Source organism: Siphateles boraxobius, unplaced genomic scaffold (assembly GCF_051911475.1).
Source record: "Siphateles boraxobius isolate OS27281-9 unplaced genomic scaffold, OSU_SipBor_1 5, whole genome shotgun sequence".
Taxonomy (NCBI): Eukaryota; Metazoa; Chordata; class Actinopteri; order Cypriniformes; family Leuciscidae; genus Siphateles; species Siphateles boraxobius.
The window spans coordinates 7,670,069-7,695,775 of NW_027509141.1; the positions used below are offsets into that span (position 1 = coordinate 7,670,069).

The 25,707-nt window shown below is 42.8% G+C and overlaps 1 protein-coding gene across 1 annotated transcript in view; it reads right to left on the reverse strand.

Moving 5' to 3' along the window:
• ccdc3b (coiled-coil domain containing 3b) overlaps positions 1-25,707 on the reverse strand; it is a 37,351-nt gene continuing 11,644 nt past the window's right edge. Inside the window, exons 2-3 of the mRNA XM_077202653.1 lie at positions 6,463-6,637; positions 1-1,831 (exon numbers count right to left, since the gene is read on the reverse strand). Of these exons, the coding sequence (XP_077058768.1) occupies positions 1,547-1,831; positions 6,463-6,637 (460 nt within the window). The 3' untranslated portion in view covers positions 1-1,546. The remainder of the gene's footprint in view (positions 1,832-6,462; positions 6,638-25,707) is intronic.

Consider the following 25,707-nt stretch of genomic DNA (forward strand, 5'->3'; position numbering starts at 1 on the left):
TTAAGGGAAATGTGACGTTTATTTAATTAGTCATTGGAATACATGTGAATGTGTTAAACATATAATGATAGTACATATTATTTTACAATTAAAAAACACAATTTTTAAAACCTTTTCAGTAAACGGTTCCTTAAATGGTGAACATTTTCACTTTAGCTTCACTGAGTAAAGGTTATATATATCAGGTGCTCAGCACCCTGTTTGCAACTATAACACTTAAATGGAAAAGTGAAATCTGACCCTAAACAAGGAGATTTGGGTTGTGCATCGACTCTTAGGATTATAGTTGAGTCATAAATGGTCAAATATGGAAATTCTAAACAAAAGCTCAAACCCAGATTTTGTGTCTAGATGGATGTTTCAGGTGAAAGACTTAGAGTAATGTGTAAGGGTGACTTTTTGTGAACTGAAATGTTCCATATAAACACCTGGCCAGATAAATTCACAAGACATCTGTATCCGTGATCTTGTCAGGCTCTGCCCGATTAACAATGATATCTGCATCTAGGCAGGAAGACCAAATTTGCTTTCACAAAAACATTATTTTCGATTATGGCAAACTGTTATGGCAAACTGCAAACTGTAATCGCCTGTGAAGAGACGACTCGACGCCTGTGAAGAGACGACTCAAAGCCTGCGATATTTTATGCCATAAATTAAAACATGATTAACTGAGTGTATTTTTCTATGTACATTTCCGAAATGCACTTTCTGTAAAGCTGCTTTGAGACAATGTGTATTGTGAAAAGCGCTATACAAATACATTTGAATTGAATTGAATTGAATTATGATTGGATGATTACTGGCCTAAACCTCATGCTGTGGTTATATAAGTTGTAATATATATCAGTATTTTCAGATTTTGATAAAGGACCATGATTCTTTGATGAATATAAATTATATAATTTTTGTTATTTTGAGTTTTGATGATATACGTTTAGGCTATATGTTCACACTGCAAGCCTTTATTGCTCTGATTCATTGCTCAGATCTGAATTTTTTTTTTTTTGGCTGTTCACACATGGCCAATATCAGATTTGACTGTGAATTGGTTAGAGTCCTGAACTGACCCGCACAGCACACTGTCATACTCAAGTAAACACAGACGTACAGAAGTCGGCATTTATGTGTTAAGGTGATGTGTTCAGAAAAATCAGAATCGAAAAGATCAGATTCCATGTGGTTTGTGCTGTTTACACTCTTATATAAAAAAAAATCAGATCTGAGTTGCATATGAGCAAAAAATAATTGGATTTGGGCCACTTTTGCCTGCATTGTGAACGTAGCCTTATTATATCAAAAAAGTTGTTTGTCTACACCTTCTGAAGTTATTAAAGAACAATTTAACTAGTCTAATGCCTCTTTGCAAGATGGATTTATTTGTCTATCCATTTTGAAGTATAATCCACAGTAGAAGGTTTATTGCAGATGAGAACCTTTTGAAGGCTAAACTATCTTCATAGATCCCTATGACCTTTCAGCATTAGTCTAGATCTGCCAATACACCATCATTTCAATCAACGTTCCTTCAGTGCAGGAACAGCTCTTAGTTCTTGAGCTTTTTGGGCAGGATTTTCCTGAGAGTAGGCTTCTGGTCCTGGCTGGTGTCCTGCTGTGGATGGGGTAACTCTGGTTCGGCTTCGTGAAGCTGTTTGAAGCTTTGAACTGGCTCTTTGGTCTCTCGTTTGGCCTGCCTCAAGAGACGTTTCATGTTCTTCACCTTGTCTCTCAAGTGATTGTTGGCCTTTTCCAGGATTTTCACTTTTTGAGAGAGGTTTTTGACTTTCTCTTCCTCCTCAAATAAGGCCTTCTGCACATTGGAGCACCATAGCTAAATGAAAGTAAACAGAAAGTAAATTGAAGTAAACCGGAAGTACAAAATACATAAAGCATCTGTTTGGCTCCTATACGTATAAACATGGTCTAAAATAAACTTCAGAAGCAGACTGAGTCTTTTGTGGCAATTTAAAACAAGTAGAATTTTCTTGAACTATGTTAGCAAAAATGTTACACTAAACAAAATCACAACCATTCAGAACAGCTATTTAATATTTAATTTACAGATGTGTGGTGCTTTTTTTTGAGTACATCTTGGTGTAAAGTCCTTCATTGCTCAACTTACATCAGGCATGTGGTTTAATGCACTAGGAGTATGATATAGAGAGAAAACATGATTAACTTGGCTGTATTTTAATCAGGCTCTGATTATCAGTTGGAAATCAAAGCAGCTGAAACTCATTTGAAACTTTTGATAACATTTGTTGTTATTGATACGCAACGGTAACTTCATAATCCATGGGGAAAGCAAAGCATTTGATGCTTGCCTCTCACATGTGTTCCTGAATCTTGCCTGAAAAAGATTTTACATCTGAAAATTAGTCACAGCTGGGCCTTTTCTGTAAGTGTGGATTTCCTGGGTAGATCTAACCATCATGCTTGCACCTGAACCTGCATGTAGGTCATATGTGATTGTAGATTTGCGTAATATAAATATGTAAAGACTGTTGTCAATGTGGAATATATTTAGGAAACTAAATAGAGGTCATTTGAAAGTACTGAGTACTGAGGTCATACAAAAGTTCTTCTGGAATCAGTATAGCAAAAAAAAAAAAGAAAGAAGAAAAAAATAATAGTTGGCCAATATAAATGTTGTCTGAAAATAAAACTTTCTTTACATGATTGTTAACTGAAGAAGACAGGGTTGATTTCCATTGGGTGCTACTTTCAGTTCCTATGGTAAAGGCATGGTAAATGTTATTGCTTAATCATATTCATTATGATATCCAGGACTACTACATAAAATGCAGCCAGGACTGCTTGGATGATTACAGTTTAAAAGCAATGAAGACACCCAAAAATTAAAATTATATCATCATTTAATCACATTCATGCCATTCTAATGTAATAGAAAAAAATTATTTAAAAACATTACTGGAATGAATGTACTTAATTGTATTGGAAGAGAGACCAGTATATTCTTCTAAATTTCCCCTGTTGTGTTCCACAATATATTAATTTGACTGCACTAACACTATTGGATGAGAACAAAACTTGAATGATGAAGACACTGTTTTCTGCAGAGTTGTTTTATAGCTGATTGGACTTGGTTTCATAATTGACGGATCTGAATGTTACTGAAATGCATCTACACTGAATTGACTTGAGCTGAATAACAACACTATTGTCTTCTGTAGAGCTGCTTTACAGAAGAATTTGAATTTGTCTTATATATGAAGTTTGCATTGATCGTTTTTCTCCCAGTTTATTACCGTGAAACTGCTTTAAAACGATCTGTATTGTATAGTGCTATAGAGATACAGGTGACTTGACTAGACAATAATCACAATACAACTATGAATGTGTGTAACGATTAAATATTTAGATCAGTACTATTTAAGTATTATTAAGATACTATTATAGTTTTAATAATAAATAATTTAATAAAAAATGTAATCCATGACCTATGTTTAGCTTTGATAATTCTTGTGACACCATGCTCCAACTCAACTTAACGCAAATAACAGTTCCCTTTCAAGGGAACTCTATGCTGCATCATTAAGTTGACACTATGGGAATGCCCCCAGACTTGACCGGTGTCTGAAGCACGTGTGAAACATGGCAACTAGTTCGCAGACGGCAGTCATGTGGCTTCCCAGAGGGCACAAAAGGGTACCTGCATTAGACGTCATCATCGCAGGGATCGCGTAAAATAAAGTAAAGATGATGAACAAATGACAAGGAAGCACAAAAAATGTACATACAGTACACAAGAGTACAATCTAAAGTTCATTGTTAGTTGCCTGCAGCACACATTGAAAACCATGTTAGTCACATATGAAGCAGAACCAATGCAACCTCAGTGTCCGTTTTCAGGCCTTCCTGTTTAGGTCTCTCCAGTGCTGGAAAGCTTTTCTAATATTAACTCGGGTCCTAAAGCTCCAGTCTAAGTCCGTTGAGGTATTTAGTGCTAGCTCACTATGCTTGTGCAGATCTTCACAGCTTAGTGGAGCGGGTATTTGTTCAGCATGCCGGAGGGGGTATAAAAGTTCCCATAGTGTCGACGTTTTATAAACCCAGTTCGCTGCATCGCGCTTCCATGCTTCTGGCAAGCCTGTGCGTCTCCTTCGGACAATGAAGCTGATGAAGTCTAATGCTGGCACCCTGTTTAACGCACAGGCACTCCATATGACATCATAGGATTGGCGTCTGCCAACTAGTTGGTGTTAGTTCAGACATCAGTCACACCTGGGGGCATTCCTATAGTGTCAACATAATGAAGCAGTGTCTCGTTCCCTTCTCAGGGAACCAGTGTTATATGTTCCCTTTTTTCAAGTTATGGTGTCAGCCTTGAAAAACACTTCTTGCTGTTTGTAAGACTGGAGTCAAGCTGTCGAGACTCAGAAAGGGCTACTCTCTGAGAAAACAAAGGAAATTCACATTTGAACTCTCTCTTGCAAAATTAACATCCCAAACCCGAGACACAATCACACTGAGTCAATCATCACAGTATTGTTTTAATTTACATTTCTTTCCCTTCTCCCACTCTTCCCCCATCTCTTCTATCCACATGCTGAAACTATCTGAAATTCACCCAAAATATATATACTGTATGGTTTAATGTAAACAATTATCATACAATACATGTTTGGTATCATTTGAGATTTCTCAGTGTGACTGGTACAAAGGTCTCATTCCCACAAAGGTAAACCAAAAGGTAATAAAGTTTTTAAGAGTTTAGAGATATCTTGCTTACAGAGGAGGGTGAATCCTCTGCCAGGGTCTTTCATGCAAATGACTTTCTGTCCTCAAAAGGTGTAAACTACCCAGGTCTGGAGACTTTAGTAATGCAAATTCCCATTGTTAGCTCATGTTTCCATTTGAAAGAGGTTTCTGTCTTGGTCTGAGTATATAAAGAGATGTTGCAGGAGGCTCAAGGTGCAATTTGTAGTCAGATCAGCCCTTAATGCTGAGTGTTTACTCTTTACTTCAGAGAATTTGATGTTATGTATTGATTATCTTTGAATTGATTATGTAATTGGCATGATACATTTACCTGACTAATAATAAATTGTTACATTTTAGTTTATTTACGGGGTTAAGCGGAACTGCTATTTAAATAATGGCAACATAATGGCCATAACCTCTGATTAATGATCGGACTGGCCAGATTTTAGATCGTGGGATCCGTATAAAAGAACACCCGTTGCGAGACCCTGAGTGACATAACAAGCACAGTAAGAGTAAAGAGTTATATAGAATAGAATAATCAAATGTGTAGTTAAACTATTATACAAATGACCAATAATCAATTAGCATTCTAACCTAAAATTCAAGGTCTTGATAAAATGGAGGCAGATAAAAGTAAATTGAAGTTAAATTACTTTGCCACACTGAAAAGACCGAATGCACAGAAACCTTCACCCGCTTATCGGAAACTGTCGTTGGGCTGATTGGGCTGGCCTTGCATGTTTTTACCACAAGAAATTAAAAGTGTGTCTCACAGTTATTTCAGTATTTGGTACTAATGCAAATAAGAACAGTGAATCCTGTTTTGTACCACTAAGTGCAAACAGCTTTACAACTCTTTGGCTATAAAAATTATGCTCAAGTAACTTTAAAAAATATGCCATCAATAACATATAGAAATCTCCCACAACCCAATGTGGAGTCGTAATTTAAGCCTGGGAACCTCTGGTTTAGAGTTTAAACATCCCAACAACATGTTCTCCCAAGTGAAAAACTAAAGAAGAAAGGATGCCCAGAGAGGAATGTTAATATCCCAGCAATCATTTCTCTTACTGCCCTTGAGACTTGGACACAGACATATCTACACTTAATGGTGAATACCAATTGACAGCAAAATATAGGTTTGAAAATATCAGTTAGTTTGGATTCTCAAGAGAAGTTGCCTACTTATTGTTGCTGGTTCCTCTGGCAGACTAGCTGATGTTTAGGCACATCTTCCACTGAAATGTTGAATTATGTGTTCAGCATGCAACAGCCACAAAAATTTCTGGTAGAGTCCATGATCCTTTCACAAGCCAAGAGAACCACAAACAGACATGCAAAAGACCCGAACAAGCAATACAAGCATCCAAATAAAGTGTGAGCAGATATTAAGCAGACAGTCTAATATGCCAAAGACTGGTAGCTGAAATGTACAGGTTGTTTCAAAGTTACTTATCGTTAGTAGAAGAATGTCTAAAATGTACTATTGAAATAAAGTGTTACCTCATTTTGGAAAAAAAAGTAATTTTCTAAGTCTATAACAGAGGTTTTTAATGGGTTGGTTGTGATCCAAAAATGAGTTGCAAATCTCTAATAAGATTTGAACAATTTCCACATATTTTGTTATTGAAGTAATAGTCTATGTGTCCAATGGAACTCTACAATACTTTGACATAAATTCATCTTTTACTTGTTAGATTCTATTAATATTTTAATATATTAAAAGTAGCTCACTCGGTTGTCCTCCTGGACCTCCCAGTCTGGGGTGTACGTATGAACCTGTGTGCCAGCTGTGCAGTTGGAAAATTGGAACAAGCTGGCAAACATGCGGTGGTTCTCCGGTGTGTCAGGGAAGATGGGGTCCTGGAAGTTGACTCCGTGAGGAATTATACTGTAGTTTTCGTCCATCCTGAGAAGAAACGCAACACACAACATTGTATGACAAATAATCATCATGTGTGGAATATGAATAAAATATGACTTGAACAAATGATTTGAGCCGCTCACCCTAAATATTAAATTCTTCCCACACAATCTGCACTATGGAAATGAATGATACATTTTCAGGTTTACTGAGAAGAGGTGTGCTAGTACTTTCCTAAGCAACTTGACTTACGATTTTTCAAAGTGGATGATAAATTATCAGCAAAACAAAAAAATCTTATTGGTTACTTGCCTTTTGTGTCACGTTTTGATCGGTTAATTGTTTCATTGTGTTTCAGGTGTTTCTTGTTTGGTCATTAGTTTTGTGTGTATAGCCCTAATGTTTATTTGGTCTCTTGTCTAGCATTGTTATGTGTAACCTGCTGTTGATGAGTCTTTGTTTCATGGTCATGTCAAGTCTCTGTTTATCTTGTATTTGTCTGTTGTTTTGGATTTCAATAAACTGCACATGGGTTAATCAAGCTTGCCTACAGCAGAATCTTTTTTACACCATGGAGCTTTAGAGTGTCTTTTTTTTTTTTTTTTACTAATTTGAGCCAGTAACCAACCACTTGAGTAAATACCTAGCAACATGCTCAAAACCACTTGGTATACCCATCGATGATATAGCAACACACAAGCGGTGTGTAAAATTTTTTTTTTGTTATAATGTTTTCGGCCTGTTACAATGTTCATAGCATATAGGGTGTATCAAACATGAGGACAAAAAATTGCACTATAAAAGCATGCTACACTACAAAAGTCGCACAATCTATTGTGTATTTTTTTTTTCTCCTGTGTGGGCCTCAGTGTTGTAATAGTTCACCACCACTTGGGACACTTAATGTCAATGACCCATATATTTTTACAGAGGGAAACTGCCAAGGAGAGGGGAGGTAAGGGTATGCTGGGACAGCTCTATTTGTGTTCTCTACATGTGTGTGTTTGTATTAGAGCTGCCTTTGTATTTGTTTTTCCTACAAAATTAGCAAAAGTATTATGTTTAAAGCAAAATGGTGAGTAGTGAAAACATATATAGTAAACATTTGAGGTTAATTATACAGTGTACATGTCCCAGTAATTGTACTCATAGCGTAGGGAGGACTATTCTTTCCTCTTTGTTCTTTCTCTTGCATCTCTATCTATGTGAGTGAAGAATTCATTACTTGTGATTGGCGTTCAAATCTGCTTTTTGGTTGGTCTCTTGCTGTTGCGCCCCGCAGTCTTTCACACATCAACACACACACACACACACACACACACACACACACACACACACACACACACACACACACACACACACACACACACACACACACACACACACACACACACACACACACACACACACACACACACACCTCCCAGCGGTGAGGAAATGAGGAAAGTCTGTTATCAAAGTTTCAAGGGTGGTTTATAAAAATATTAATGAAAAAAACATGGTTACATTGGCAGAATGTGGGGAAATGAGACTTTCATACAGACTCTTCACAACACTTGTTCTCCTTTATTCAGTGTGTAATTTGGCCACCATTAGCTTACAAGAATATTTCTCTCTTTTTGACCTGTGTTTGTACTCCTTTAAGACATCCAAATGCAAGCTTAATGGTTTGCAGCACGCACATGTAATCATCTTCAATGTATATTTTTCCATTTTAGTCATTTGGAAAAAGGAAAACACAGTTACTCCAAACAAATGACAAGTTAATGCACGTGCATATGTTAGAGAGTTTTGAATGGTTTATTGAACCGTCTTGTTCATTAAGGCTTTCCCATCCTGGTGTTATATGATTAGTCATATAAAGTACAATCATATGCAAGGTTTATTCATAGGTTTGTTGGCTTCAAACGTCATTGCTGTCAATGAGGGAAATGGGTTTGAGGTGAATAGTTTTCCACCTGGCTTCTATAGCCCATTTTCCCTGACGGAAACATTGGCTTTGGACCTTGACAGCAGATAGTCCCTCCATCTGGATCTAATTCAGACTCTTTAGAGGGGCATCAGAAGCTCAGGGGCTTTTATAAACTCTGTGCTCATTGCCAGATTTGGAAAATCTAAATCCAACTAGAGTTCCAGAATTCTCTGATGGATTTTCACTGAGCTCCAGAATCTTTTTATACTAAATGCCCAAGTCTTGAATCTCAGCTTTACCAAACTGCTATGCTGTTAGTTTTCTGTTGAGTACAAAATGATATATATTTTGAAGAATATACTCTCCTCTTTTCCGTACAATGTCAGTTCATGGTGACCATGGGTGTTGAGCACCTTAAAGGGTAACTAAACCCCTGGTCAGAGCCTGACTCCACCCACTGGCAATATTTGAAAAATGCTGGAAAAGTGGGCAGAGCCCAGCGGAGGGGGGCGTGCACCTGAGACGCATCTCTTTGTATGGAACCTGCCACGTCACCAACAACCCCTTACGTCACGAACCACCCAAACATCCAATAGGAAAATTCAACTGCAGTAGCCACCGTTCAACCTGAAGAGGGCAGCACTCAGACGTTTTTACACCATATATTGTAGAATTAAAACACTTTATACACAAATGTCAAAAATGTTACTCAAATCAACGAACAGTACTAATAAAGCCCCATTCTTACAGATCATTAACTAAAAAAAAGTTGGTTTAGGGTTTAGTTACACTTTAAAGAGCAAAAAAAGCACATTTCTATCTGTAATGCATCTGAAAGGCTATTATTACTATTATTTAAAGAATTCTTAGTACAAATGATTTAGAGAATTTATGGATGGAGTTGTATAGACAACTTTTAAGATAATTTAAAAAGGGGCTTTCCTGTGCTTTTTGGAGCTTGACATGGTCAAGTTTTCCAGCTTGTTCCATTCCGGAGCGTGTGCATCCTTCAAATGTTATTTTTCTTTTTTTAAAACATGAAGGTAAGTAAATGGCGACAGAATTTCCATATCTGGAAGAACTATTCCTTAAAGGAAATTTAAGGCAAGATTTTGTTTGTACATTCCAAAGGATGGAGTGTCACTCTCCTGAGAATCCAAAAAGTGTCTCTATGAGTATAAGAAATAAATATTTAGTAAACATGTTTTTTCTGGCAAGGCGTTGAATACTTGCTTAATAACAGTGTCTGTTTATTGTAAAGGTTTTGGGATAACTTGTGGATTACACAGGCTAGTGAACCATGGAACATGTGACGGCATATCAATTTGCATAGTTTACGATGCAATGTAATTACATTTTTTAATACATTTAAGTAAGAATGTGCAAACTTCACCCTACATTTCTTGAGAGCAGTGTTTGCAAGTGCCACCAGCCCTGTAGAAAATTCTACCATAATGCTAACAACCACTACTAAATAACATTCAGATGGTTCTCCTGATATCCTACACATGTTCATACATCTTCAGGATATAACCTTTATAATTCACTGGCCACCCTTTATTAAACAAGAGAGCCTCTCAAGGAAACCTGAATGTAGTTGTTCTGTGCACCATATTGCATTAATTATTGTTTCCATGCTGAGTGTCTCCAGTTTCTCAGGCTTTGATGGTTTGATGGTTTGACTGGTGAGAATTGTCTTGCCAAACTGGAACCAGCTGTCTGATTGGTTCATGGCTCAGATTCATGACATATGGGACATTAAAAGAGAGGGAAAAAAAGTTGAGCATGTACACTGAGGCAAAGTCCAAGTCTGCTCAACAAGTGGGCCATTTTGAAGTTGTTTTTCCCTTTGTCTTCTCCGGAATTAAGTCAGCGCACTGAATGCCAAGTTGAATTGAGGGTGGCTTTGCAGACTCTTGTTCGAAACATTTCACAGGAAATATGGAAGTCAACAGAGATTAGAATGGAAATGTTCACTGCTTCAACACCCATAACATAGAATTCAAGTCAATGTAAGGGTAAACAAAGAACCAGAAGTCTTCCATTAGATCTAAAGGATCAGCTTGCACCCCCCTCCCCCCATTAAAAAAATTAATTGTCATTATTACCCTTATGCCATTCCAAAACCAAACACTGTCGTTTTTGAGGTGTAACGCCAAAAGAAAGCAGACTATCCTGAATGCTCTTATTCATACAATGAAAGTAAAATGAGATGCTATACTGAGCTCTAAATATTTTTATAAAATCCATACCATAAACATGGTCCAAACAACACATTATTGTATAACTCAATATAGATTATAGTCTAATTGATGTCAATATTCAGAATTTAACCCCTCTAACCCCTCTAACTATGTTAAATCAAACATTGCCATTTTAAATGCCTTGGCATCTCGGTTTGACCTCATTTGCTGGTATTGGTTCTTATGTGTCAGAACAAAACATGATGCGCCAGTTTGAATATGCAGAATGGATGAGATGTGTGTGCAAGTTCATCATATAAATAATTGCTTAAATATTAGACTGTTCTTAGACTGTTCCTCAAACAAAGCTATCATATGGCAATTCCAATGTTCTCTTGCAGCACAAATGCATGACAGAATCTTTCAGCATTACTCTAAGTGAAACCTGCTAAAGAGTAACATGACCTCATGAACCCTATGTGAATTTGTTCACTGAATGACAGTAGGGCATGTCTCAATGGTTTTACTGTGAACTCCAAGAGTTCAAGAAATGAGGGACAAGCTAACTTTTATAGGCAATGTTTTTGAAATCTATCCGTCTCCACAAGCTCAACATCCCAAGTACTCTATAGAGAAATGAAATCAAAGCTAACGTGGAGAATGTTAGGGTTAGGTCAGTTCTGACCTGCTGTAAAAAAAGACTTTTCTGATGAATATTCATTCAGATAACAGGAGACAAAAACTGTAAACGTGAACTCACAAACACCTGATGAAATGCAAAAACAGCCTGTTAGCACTCAATTGGACCTATAACCTGCTGCCCTCAGGTCACCAGAGCACTTCGACACTGTATGTTCTGTGGAATGAAGTTGAGTGTAAGGAATTCCAGGGCTGTTTTAAATGCTTCGTCTCTGAGACTGGCTGACATATGTTTCAAGAATGTTAATAATTTGTTATAAACGGCAACTAAACTGATGAGAGTTCCTAACTCATCCCGCACTGTGCTACAGACATGGATCATACTTACAATCATCTGTTGTCAACTATTCCATATTGTTTCTTGACAGGCATGAACGGTGGAATCTTTTCAGAGAACTAATATCAGGTAATTTTAGAATAACGTGAAAAAACCTGCTATCTTCACTCTCTCTTTCTGTTAATGGTCATGAGTTCACAGTGAAGTGGTTTGACCCTGTAGACACATGCAGTTGAAAATAATATATACATATAAAAATAAATAAAGATAGATTACAATATGGTTCTGTATATGTGAAAATTGACTCATTTTACTTGTGAGCAAAAATTATGTACCATATAGGCCTATACATTGTTGTGTTTTTTCCATCTTGACCCAAAATTTATAAAGAGAACTGTAGGGCGATGTCGGCAGCTCGGGAGACCAGGGCCCGAGAAGGTGACCAGGGCGGAGCAGGCGACCAGGGCGGAGCCGACCCTTCGGGTGACCATGGTGGAGACGACCCTTCGGGCGACCATGGTGGAGATGACCCTTTGGGCGACCATGGTGGAGACGACCCTTTGGGCGGCTCAGCCTTCATGGCCTTTCCATGGGAGTCGACCTGGCTACTATGGCCGGGGACCTATAGCAACCCCCCCCCCCCCCCCCCCCCCACAAATTTTCTTGGGCGGAGTGACAGGCTCACGGACAGGGACAGTTGAGCGGCGGCCTTCATGGTTGAGGGCTCGGACGGCGACCATCTTTCCTGGAGACGAGGGCTTGGGTGGACTGACGTGAAGCTCAGGCTCGGCTGGACTGATGTGAAGAAACTTAGGCTCGGCAGGACTGATGTCGAGAGTCTCTGGAAGGACGGTCTCGACGGGACGAGACTCTGGAAGGGTGGACTCGGCGGGACGAGACTCTGGAAGGCCGGACTCGACGGGACGAGACTCTGGATTTGGTGGAGGGGTGTTGGTAGGCTCTGCGAGGCCGATGGTGAATGCGGAGTTGTTTACCAACACCTACTCCACACATGCGGCTAAATCTTCACGAGGCACGCTCCCTGGGAGGCGTGCCCGGGACCGCTCTCTGAGGCTGGCAATGTAGAACACCCACAGCAAGAAGTCAGGATAGTGCGTTAGGCACACCGACTCCAAGAAATCCCTGGTGTGAGACTCCAGGGAGCGTTCCTTCTGCTCCAGGCAGAGCACGGCAACAGCGGGAATGTCCATGGAGAAAAACAAACAAAAGAAAACACGGCAAAAAATAATCTGTTTATTTACCTTTTAATAAAGGTCTAGTCTTTTGTTACGGACCAGAGGACCCGGAGAGGAGAGGACCTGGAGAGGATCGCGGGAGAAGAACGTAGGAGATGATCGCTGGAGAAGTACGTAGGAGACGATTGCTGGAGAAGAACGTAGGAGACAATTGCTGGAGAAAAACGTAGGAGATGATCGCTGGAGAAGAACTTAGGAGATGATCGCTGGAGAAGAACTTAGGAGATGATCGCTGGAGAAGAACGTAGGAGATGATTGCTGGAGAAGAACGTAGGAGAACATTGTGTGCTATTTCCAGTCAATCTATATTTTTCATTTTATTTTCATTTTAAATTATCTAAAAAGTGTGAAATGTTATTTAAAGGTGAGTATTTAGGGTACATAAAATACTATGAAAAGTGCAAAAAAAAAAAAAACTGTTAAAAAACAATAATATTAAAGAAACAACTGAGTGTCAAAAGAGTTTCATAGACCCAACAAGCAAGATTACTTTGGTAAAACAGGTTATATTATCAGCTCTGAGATACCGGTTTACATTCAGTATATATGAGGTGCAATCACAGTAAACGACTTGGCCAGAAAAGTGCTAAGTGTGATATAGTGTATCCCTGCATGAGGGAGTTACACGTCCTTCAGTTCAACTGATTGAAAATGCACGCAAAAAAGTCATCAAAAGATTCAAGCCTTATGCTATTACTGCATAAATCACTTCTGAAGTGTTTGTCTTTGCGAAAAAGTGAAATCACAACAATAGTGAATCATATAATCATATTATATCTCTCTCTATCCAAATGGGCTGCACTTCTGTTCTATCTACCTCATCTTTTGTAAGTTCATCTGCCAGAGTGACTTCATTCTCACTATAAACACAGAAACAAAGAAAAGCCAGAGCTAATTAAGTCTGACAAAAGTTTTGATCATTATACACAGTATTCATGATCATTATACACAAAGTTAGTCATTTTCCATTCATTAAGAAAGAAAATAGAGGGAGATTTGGGTTGTTAGGCAAATATTCATTCTTTGTTGATTATCCCTGGTGGACCATGCACTGACACAACCCAACCAAAGGCAAACAAAAATTCACAAGTTCTTAGGAAACAATGAGCACAGCTGTCAGCCAGTTGTGTCCTAGAAGCACCAATGCTCTGAGACGGAGCGAGATGTAGGTTTGAAGCAAACTCATGCATTGTTCCATGCAAACTTTTGTTAATATAGTTTGTTTACTCTTATGTCACGCAACCCTGAATGCCACAAACATTAAATTATCTAAAAATGGTGATGAGATATATGCATAAGTGCTCTCATAGTGATGACTCATTCCACACATTCCCACAATAATTACATTTACATACACCCAAATGAAATAATAAGTAATAAGATTAATGGCTCGGTCGGATTAAAAAGCCTTCATATTAAGACCTCATTCGATCTGATTGTGTTCTTAATAAAATTTGAAATAAATTTTGTTCGAATTGAAAGGGGTGGTGTAGTCCGGTCAATAGGGGAAAAAAACTAAGCATGTCAAAACATAAATACGACTATCTTCTTGATTGGATTCAAAAACACGCTGTGCTGTGATGTTTACCAGAGCACTTTTCTGCACTGAAGTTTTGTTCAAAATACATAAATGCACATGTAAAAGAAAATGTGAATCGGATTGCAAAGTTTAAGGTTTATATAGGTCTTTCAGAAAATGGATTTTGATTGAATTCATTCGGACTGATGAAAATGAGTGCATGCAAACTATAAATTATGTGAGACAGTAGGTATGTTTACATCATTTGAAGCTGCACAGTACATTTTTGTTCATCTGTATTTGATTTGTCTCAATAGCATCAGTGGTTTTGGACTTTTACTGAAACCTATAGGCCCTGTTTACCAACTGCTGTCACTTCACACTAAGGCCTTGTCCACATGGACACGGGTATTTTTATAACTGTGACTTTTTTTACGCGGTTCAGCCGTTCGTCCACATGGAAACACCGTATCAGGTCACTGAAACCAAACATTTTTGAAAACCCCTGCCAGGGTGAGGATTTTCAGAAATGCCGTTTGCAGTGTTGTCGTGTAGACAGTAAAACCGGGGTTTTGCCTTGCGGCGTCAGAGTGTGCGCCGTTATCTGCTGTGTTTGACGCCAGATTGTGCGCTGCTGACAGCTTCTGACTAGCCAACATGGCTTCACGGTTAGGGTTATATCGCCGCCTGCTGGTGTAAAAGTGGTTGGTTTGATTGTTTAAAAATCTTATACTGTATATGTATAGCCCCTTTCACACAGAGATTCCGGAAAATACACGGATAAAGTGACCCGGGATTTGACTCGGGTTCGTTTGATTTTGGTTCATTCACACTGCCAGTGATTTTCCGGAATCAGAGAGAGCGTTCACACACGACCTGTAAAAATCACGTAAAGACATCGATGTGACATGTAATGTCTCAGCAGCGTCTATAGTTTACTTATGAGCTGCGTTCCCTTTCGTTGTCACTCCGAGTTACATCGGATGACGGCGAATGGGGTTTCGCTTAGAAAGCCTATCAACTTCGAGTATTACAAAATGAGCCAATGGCAAAGAAATGCCATGGGTCTGCGGAATTTGCATGGCGTAACTCCGCCGCACCTCGTGGGTATAAAATGAGGAAGCCGGCAACATGCAGATATGGTTTCGCTTCGGAGCCAAGTGTATTCTTCTCTCCACAAGCCATCTCTGAATTGTCAGCTTCACAAACGAGTACCTCAAATGTTGGTGTGACGGCGATCTACGGCGAGAGCGTGCTTCCTGCTGATCTGTTGCAGTGGTCTGCCAGTCGGTGCGTTTCTCCCCGGGTGCTTCAACACTTGAGTTTTCTCTCACTAAAAGAGCCTACACGTGGCACGTCTTTTTAAAGATGTCTCGCCCGTGTACTTTTGGTTGCGGCAGATTGGTATCGGACTCAGATACCAGAAGCTTGGGTTCGGGGGAACCTGACTGCCCTGCCGGGACGTTCGCAGCTGGCTACACGATGGACGCGTGGGAGAGGTGGCGGGTCGTGTGTCTGGCGGCTCTTTCCGTGGAGGACGTTGAAGATATCTACCTATTCGGCACCATGATAACAGGTCTTCTGCTGATTGGATTAGGCATTGCCCTGGTTTACCGAGGAACTAAGGAGATGGTGACAGCTGTCAAAAGCCCCGCAAGGCTGCCCATGATGATTGAAGCGGTGGGCAGAGCTGTCTGCACTCAGACTGGGTCTATGAACCACACTATGGATAACATCATGGAGAAGCTCACAGCTTTGCAAAGGCAAATGGATCGTTTCAGAGACCAAAACGGACCAGGAGAATAGCCTGCATAAATTGAATGCGGCTACTCGCCCGAAGACCAAACAATCCCAATCTTATCTGTTTCGGCACCCCCCTACCAGCACTGGCCTTGGCCAAGGCCGCTGCTGGAACAACAACTCTCCCGGAAGAGCACTGCAGTGAGCCGCTCTTGCATTCCTTCCCCGACTCCTCAGACACCTGCTGATTGTTGACTCTGCCTGGGACATGATCAAGGTTGTCTCCATGGCAACTTGCTGTGTATCGCTATGACAATCCTGCGGACTGAGGCTCCTAGATTATGGTGCTGGCTTAGCGACTCTCTCCAGGCCTACACACACATGAACTTACACATACACAGATATGCACCTAACCCACACCCCATCCCACGCCTTCGCCGCTTCGTACCCCCAGTCTGACAGGCGGGTCTGTGACCAGCGCCATAATGGCTGCAGGACCGGATGCTGCTTGCCTGGGCTGGACTACCTCCATCCCCCACTCCCCACCATGTTGCAATGTCTTGTTTGTAGAGTGTACTGTTTATGTGCTAATGTTGCTGAGGTGTTTTTTCCTGTTCCCAGACTGTTCTCCTTACAGGAGCATAGTCTGGGGGTCGCCTTTTTTTCTCCTCACCTCTCCTCATGTCATGCTGTTTTTTTTTTCTCAAGTTGGCGCTGATATAGCAGCCTCGGTAACACCTTATTACCAAAGCAAATTCCTTGTATGTGCACAACACTACTTGGCAATAAAATTGATTCTGATTCTGATTCTGATGGGCACGAGCGTTGCATAGTATGTTTTGGCATTGATCATGCTAGAGCAGCGCTCGTGGATGACTCATGTTCTCTCTGTGGGAACATGACCATCGCGTCATTACGGTCGAGACTCCCCTCAGTCAGAGTCCCCTCATCCAACCCCCGCTCTGCGGCTGGTGGCCAGGGTGACCTGAGGTTTACGGTCTGGAACAAGGCGCCGACTATGTGTCCGCGACCCCAGCCCCACTCTTCAATGACGGTGCCCGCTAGCGAACTGCTGATTCCCGCGGGTCTACCCTCTGGTGGCCCGCGTGTTTCAGTTGAAGCTACAGAGGAAGATGCCATGTCTGTTGCCGCATCACTAGGCGGATTTGAGTCTTCTGGAAGTGAGGGCTCATCACAGCTGCCACCTTCTGGTGTGCATACGGCTGTGCTCGAGTCTGATCCGGAGATGACGGCCATGCTTTCCCGGGCAGCCGCGAGCATCGGACTTGAGTGGAGGCCTCCACCCTGTCCCGAGCGCTCGCGGCTGGACGATTAGTTTTTGGGTAAGGCCACCGACCCTCGTCCTCGGCAAACCCCAATACCTTTCTTCCCGGATGTGCATGATGAGATCTCGAAGTCCTGGAAGACCCCCCTGTCTTCTCGGGACCGCTCGCTGGTCTCATCCGCCTTTCCTCCCCTCGATGAGGCAGTTGCCCGTGGGTACACTGGGCTTACCCCAATTGAACGCTCTGTTGCCATGCAACTATTTCCTCAGAGTGCTTCTTCTCGGGGCGAGCCTAAGCACCCATCCAAAGCCTGTAGATTTTCGTCGACCCTGGTGGCGAAGTCTTACAGAGCGGCGGGACAGGCGGCTGCTTCACTGCATGCTATGGCCACTCTGCAGGTCTACCAGGCCCAGATGTTCAGAGACATGCACGAGGGTAGGACAGACCCAGGGCTCTTTGATAAGCTGCGCGCCGCGACAGACCTTGCTCTCCGGGCGATGAAGGTTAACACGCGCTCCCTGGGTTTGGTGATGTCCACAGCTGTGGTCCAGGAGAGACATCTGTGGCTGAACCTGGCCGACATGCGGGACGCGGAGCAGACCCGTCTGCTTAACGCCCCCTTGTCCCAGGCCGGCCTCTTCGGCGGTGCGGTTGAAGATTTTGCCCAACAGTTTTCAACTGCCCAGAAACAAACCGAGGCCATCAAACACATTCTGCCCCGCCGGCCCGCTGCTGCCTCCACCCAGCCGGCCGGGCAGACGCCTCTACCTGTTTCCCGCCGAGGGCGCCCTCCTGCGGCTCCCGCCCGGACCACGCAGCAGCCTCCACACAGGGCCGGTCGCGGAGGAAGCCGCAAGAAGGCGCCACAGCCCTCTCCTGCCCCGCCCCCCGCTAAACGCCGGGCCAAGCGGCGCTCCTGAGACGGGCTGCTCAGGGATGATAATTGTTTCTCAGGAGGTGGTAGCAGGACCACTCCTTCCCCCGGTGGAGAATCTTTTGTTCTCCACTCCCCGCTGCTCACCCACGGATGGGCAGCACCCTAATGTGGTTAAAAACAGAAACAATCCCCTCTTCCCTGAGCTCACAGAGTTCTCGGGCGACACAGAGCGCCGCCCACAAGCCGTGCTCTCCTCGCCCCCCTCTGTCCCAGAGGCGGTTGACACGGCTGCCGTCCATGGACCGCTTCGCCCCTGTCCCCCTCTGTCGCCAGACCCCTGGCAGAGCAGGCCCCCGCGGGACGACCAGCCTGGTCCTGCCCTGGCCCCCTCTGCCAGGGCGCGGTTGCTAACTGTGCCCCCACACCGGGCCGCTATGCCGTCCATGTCTGGGCCAGTTACTCCGCTTCGCTGCCCCTCCGGGGGGACGCCTGTGGTTCGCATGATCCCGCTGGTTCAGTTACTGGGAGCCTGGCTAGAGCTTCCCCGTCTGTCCCGCTGGATAACGCGGACCGTCAGGTTCGGCTATGCGATTCAGTTCGCACGGTCTCCTCCCCGCTTCAGGGGAGTCCGCGCACCTTTGGTCGGTGGCAATGCCCCCATCATGAGAGCAGAGATTGCCACCCTGCTGGCGAAGGGTGCAATCGAGACTGTCCCTCCAGCCGAGATGAGGTCCGGCTTCTACAGCCCCTACTTCATTGTACCCAAGAAAACCGGTGGGTTACGGCCAATCCTGGACTTGCGCGTGCTGAACCGCTCCCTTCACAGGATGCCGTTCAAGATGCTCACCGCCAAACGCGTTTTCGAATGCATACGGCCCCAGGATTGGTTTGCAGCGATCGACCTGAATGACGCCTACTTTCATGTCTCCATTCTTCCTCGACACAGACCGTTCCTTCGGTTTGCTTTCGAGGGGCAGGCATACCAGTACGCGGTTCTCCCTTTCGGGCTAGCCCTGTCTCCTCGCATCTTCACGAAGGTCGTCGAGGCTGCCCTTGTTCCCCTTCGGGAACACGGGGTTCGCATCCTGAGTTATATCGACGACTGGCTGATCCTAGCTCACTCTCGAGATCAGGTTTGCGAACACAGGGACCTAGTGCTTCGGCACCTAGCTCGTCTGGGCCTTCGGGTCAACTGGGAGAAGAGCAAACTTTGCCCCGTGCAGAGGATCTCTTTTCTTGGTATGGACATCGGCTCGGTCGCCATGTCCGCGCAGCTTACGAGCGAGCGCGCGCAGTCACTGCTGACTTGCCTGAGACAATTCGAGGGCAGGAGTGCGGTTCCACTGAAACTCTTTCAGAGGCTCCTGGGGCATATGGCATCTGCAGCCGCGGTCACGCCGCTCGGATTGCTCCGGGCCGGCATACTCTCACGTGATCCTGAGACCCCCGCCTGGATATGTGCCCAAGGTTCCTACCACTCCCTTCCAGGACCAGGTGGTGAACCTGCAAGCACTGCCCCCGGAGGAGGCAGACCCAGCCTTGGCACTGCTCTGTCCAGTACGTGCTCTCCGCTCTGTCCAGTACACGCTCTCCGCGCCTATGTCGACAGGACTCAGTGTTTCAGGACCTCAGACCAGCTCTTTGTCTGTTATGGTGGGAAGCTGAAGGGAAAGGCTCTCTCCAATCAAAGGTTGTCTCACTGGATAGTGGACGCCATTGCTTTGGCATACCAGCAGCAAGGTCGACCGTGCCCCCTTGGTGTGACTGCCCACTCCACCCGGAGTGTGGCGTCCTCTTGGGCTCTAGCGCATGGCGCCTCGCTAACAGACATCTGCAGAGCTGCAGGCTGGGCGACCCCTAACACATTCGCCAGATTCTACAATCCAGTGGAGCCAGTGTCCTCTCATGTACTCGCTTCAACCAGCTAGTACTCGACCCGCTCAGGTGTCTTCGCTTGCTCGCCATTTCACTCCACGGACTGGATACGTGCGATATTCTCCTCAGGTGAGCTTTCCCGAAAGCCCTGAGTTCCTCCAGCACTCCTGACGTTGGCGCAAGTGTCTATTGCCGGCTAGGTGCCTCCCGTGTGCATGGTCCCTCCCCTGAGCGACCCCCACATGTGTATTTCCACTGTAAGCCTCTCTGAGCATGTGTCTTTCCCTTGGCAAGCCAACTTGCCACCCCTGGGGTTGAAATTTTCCACCTGCGGCTGGATACCCCAGTGTTCTCCATATGTTTCCTTCGGGTCATATGTGTATTCTCTAAGTCCCCCCCCCCCCCCTCTGGGTTGGCATTAATTGCATACTTCCCCTAGCTTGGGATATGCTTCCCAGTGTACCTTGGTATTCCTGTGATAAATGGAGTCCTTCGTCCAGTCTACGACGGGATCTCGATTTACGCAGGGCACTGGAAGACAGCTGAGAAGGTGGCGTGATTAGACTGGTAACCCCATTCGTCGTCATCCGACGTAACTCGGAGTGACAACGAAAGGGAACGTCTTTGGTTACGTATGTAACCGTCGTTCCCTGAGTAGGGAACGGAGACGTTACGTCTTCCTGCCACTTTCCGCTGTACCGCGGGGATCGCCTGAGCTCAGTCTTGGCTCCTCAGCGAAGAAACATATCTGCATGTTGCCGGCTTCCTCCTTTTATACCCATGAGGTGGTGCGGAGTTACGCCATGCAAATTCCGCAGACCCATGGCATTTCTTTGCCATTGGCTCGTTTTGTAATACTCGAAGTTGATAGGCTTTCTAAGCGAAACCCCATTCGTCGTCATCCGACGTAACATCTCCGAATGAGGGTTACATACGTAACCAAAGACGATTTCTCTCTGGAGAAACCACGCTTGTGCATTTTTTTCTCTGATTCGATCATAAACTAACGCATTACGTACCGTTTTACTAGCCTTTTTTCACTTCACGTCAGCGTAATCATTGCGACACGGCATTGATTACGGCTTTTGTTCACACAGCGCGCGTTCCGGGACTGATCCCGGCAATGTTACTAGGTCCCCAACCCTGTCATCGATCCCAGCATCAAGCCCGGGTCGTGTTTGTGTTCACACAGAAGGCGTTCTGGCAATTTCCCGGCAATTTCCCGGGATCAACGCGATGTGTGAAAGGGGCTTATGAGGTGGGCCATTTACCTCACACAGGGTAAAAGGCACAAAATATTTATACAAATACTTTAGCTAAAATAATGTGTTTAATAAAGTTCAATTCCCTGTGGTGAAAATCAAGCTTTTAATGTTGTTTATATGTCTATGTTGTGTTTTAGTAAGCTTTAAAGCTACACGGTGTAATTTTTTTAAGTTGATTCTTAGCAAAAAACACTGTTCTTTCAAAATTATATGTGCTCATTCATGTGTAATTACTATCACCAACTAATCAAGTATTCTTGTAAGTGTAGAATCTGTCATTCAGAATACATACAAACGAGTCGCTCGACTGGCGGCAGCCATGTTGCACCTCCATCTTGAAAATACATTAGCCAAAGAGGGACATACCTGGAAATTCAAGCTTTGCCTGTCGCGCTTATACAGTCAGTGGCACCGTGACGAATGCGAGGGGGAGATTACTCTCGACTGCCGGCAGATTTAATAATAATACGTTTAATTTATATAGCGCCTTTCCAAAGCTCAAGGACGCTTCACAATGACAGTAAATAGCAAGCAGTTTACACATAAACGGACAATGGACATTTGCCCAGTCCAAGTAATGAGCGATTGCAGTTGCAAGTCGCATTACATTTGCAATACAAACATAAAAACAGAGACAACAAACATTAATTACAGACAGCCTAGTGGGCAGTTAGACTAAAGATGCAAAAGTATTGGAGCCTAAGTTATCATTGTGACTGTGTTATGTCAAATTAACATTTTCATGACTGAAAAAGTGGTTAAACAAATGTGTTTTGAGTTTATACTTAAATTCGTGCAACGTGGTTGTTGTCCTGAGAGCCAACGGAAGAGAGTTCCATAGCTTAGGGGCTATAACAGAGAAAGACCTGGCACCCATAGACGATAGACGAAATCTCCGCTCACATAGGAGATCACAGCCAGAAGATCGGAGAGTTCGAGGGGGAATATAAGGAGAAAGTAGGGCTGGGCGATATATCGATATAAAAAAATATATCGATATATTTTTAAATGTGATATGGAATTAGACCATATCGCATATATCGATATAGTTCAAATTTGCGCTATGATCCTTGCTCCAAGCAAGCTGCTGACTGCTTTTGTAGAAATATATAGTATATTGTGCATTCTATCAGTAGCAGTTCTGGCGCCTCCGTCTCAACAGCATTAGTGTAGAACGCGACAAATACTCACATCAAATATTAACACAGAGGAACAGGGACACATCAGCTCAGTGAGTTCACAAAAGTTCATTATTTGCATTTGCTTTAAAGCCTTGCCGGTTAAACATGTCATTCACTGCTGTTGCGCTGTTCTATCATGCGCTTTACTGAGCACGAACACCCACATGCACCCGCACATGCACTAAAAGCCTGTCTAACAAACAGCGCCTGGTTACTGGACTAAGTTATCTTTCGAGTCTTATTTTGCTAATACTCTCAAAAACACACAAGTTTACATAAGGAAAGTTGGTTATGTCTAAACTGAAGTTGATAGGCTCGAAGTTGATAGGCTTTCTAAGCGAAACCCCATTCGTCGTCATCCGACGTAACATCTCCGTTCCCTTCTCAGGGAATGAGGGTTACATACGTAACCAAAGACGATTTCTCTCTGGAGAAACCACGCTTGTGCATTTTTTTCTCTGATTCGATCATAAACTAACGCATTACGTACCGTTTTACTAGCCTTTTTTCACTTCACGTCAGCGTAATCATTGCGACACGGCATTGATTACGGCTTTTGTTCACACAGCGCGCGTTCCGGGACTGATCCCGGCAATGTTACTAGGTCCCCAACCCTGTCATCGATCCCAGCATCAAGCCCGGGTCGTGTTTGCGTTCACACAGAAGGCGTTCTGGCAATTTCCCGGCAATTTCCCGGGATCAACGCGATGTGTGAAAGGGGCTTATGAGGTGGGCCATTTACCTCACACAGGGTAAAAGGCACAAAATATTTATACAAATACTTTAGCTAAAATAATGTGTTTAATAAAGTTCAATTCCCTGTGGTGAAAATCAAGCTTTTAATGTTGTTTATATGTCTATGTTGTGTTTTTGTAAGCTTTAAAGCTACACGGTGTAATTTTTTAAAGTTGATTCTTAGCAAAAAACACTGTTCTTTCAAAATTATATGTGCTCATTCATGTGTAATTACTATCACCAACTAATCAAGTATTCTTGTAAGTGTAGAATCTGTCATTCAGAATACATACAAACGAGTCGCTCGACTGGCGGCAGCCATGTTGCACCTCCATCTTGAAAATACATTAGCCAAAGAGGGACATACCTGGAAATTCAAGCTTTGCCTGTCGCGCTTATACAGTCAGTGGCACCGTGACGAATGCGAGGGGGAGATTACTCTCGACTGCCGGCAGATTTAATAATAATACGTTTAATTTATATAGCGCCTTTCCCAAGCTCAAGGACGCTTCACAATGACAGTAAATAGCAAGCAGTTTACATATAAACGGACAATGGACATTTGCCCAGTCCAAGTAATGAGCGATTGCAGTTGCAAGTCGCATTACATTTGCAATACAAACATAAAAACAGAGACAACAAACATTAATTACAGACAGCCTAGTGGGCAGTTAGACTAAAGATGCAAAAGTATTGGAGCCTAAGTTATCATTGTGACTGTGTTATGTCAAATTAAAATTTTCATGACTGAAAAACTGGTTAAACAAATGTGTTTTGAGTTTATACTTAAATTCGTGCAACGTGGTTGTTGTCCTGAGAGCCAACGGAAGAGAGTTCCATAGCTTAGGGGCTATAACAGAGAAAGACCTGCCACCCATAGACGATAGACGAAATCTCCGCTCACATAGGAGATCACAGCCAGAAGATCGGAGAGTTCGAGGGGGAATATAAGGAGAAAGTAGGGCTGGGCGATATATCGATATAAAAAAAATATATCGATATATTTTTAAATGTGATATGGAATTAGACCATATCGCATATATCGATATAGTTCAAATTTGCGCTATAATCCTTGCTCCAAGCAAGCTGCTGACTGCTTTTGTAGAAATATATAGTATATTGTGCATTCTATCAGTAGCAGTTCTGGCGCCTCCGTCTCAACAGCATTAGTGTAGAACGCGACAAATACTCACATCAAATATTAACACAGAGGAACAGGGACACATCAGCTCAGTGAGTTCACAAAAGTTAATTATTTGCATTTGCTTTAAAGCCTTGCCGGTTAAACATGTCATTCACTGCTGTTGCGCTGTTCTAACATGCGCTTTACTGAGCACGAACACCCACATGCACCCGCACATGCACTAAAAGCCTGTCTAACAAACAGCGCCTGGTTACTGGACTAAGTTATCTTTCGAGTCTTATTTTGCTAATACTCTCAAAAACACACAAGTTTACATAAGGAAAGTTGGTTATGTCTAAACTGAAAGCAAACTGAGAAAATTGAGAGAAATCTGCTTGCCAAATGCGTGTATAGACGCGTCGCGTACAGGTCTTAAAGAGACAGTAGCCCTAGTAGTAAACATGCAGCTGCTTGTCCTTAAAGGTATAGTTCGCCCAAAAATAAAAATTCTGTCATTATTTATTCACTGTAATGTTGTTCCAAACCTGTATTAATTTATTTCTTGTGCTGAACACAAAATAAGATATTTTGAAGAATGTGGGTCCCCATTGACTTCCATAGGGAAAATATACTATGGAAACTGGAGTGCATCAACTGTTTGGTTACCCACATTCTTCCAATTACCTTCAACAGAACAAAGAAACTTATTCAGGTTTAAAACAACTTGAGAGAGTAAATGATGACAATTAAAATTTTTGGGAGAACTATCTATTTAATGTTAATAAAACAACAAAAACACAGAGGAAATCACTCACTGCTCTTGACTGAGAACTTTAATAGTAGCTTTAATATGAATCAATGTATAATTTATTCAGTGAAGACTATATTTGGCTTTGACTTTGACTGAACATTTGCTCTCACTTTGCGAAAAAAATATCGGGATATATATCGTATATCGATATTCAGCCAAAATATATCGGGATATGACTTTTGGTCCATATCGCCCAGCCCTAGGAGAAAGTAAGTCAGAGAGATAGGCTGGAGCAAGACCATTGAGTGACTTAAAAGTAAGCAGAAGAATTTTGTAAGTGATACGGGATGACACGGGTAGCCAGTGCAGTTTGAACAGAATTGGAGTGATATGGGCAGTTTTTTTAGTGTAGGTTAGTAGTCTTGCGGCAGAGTTT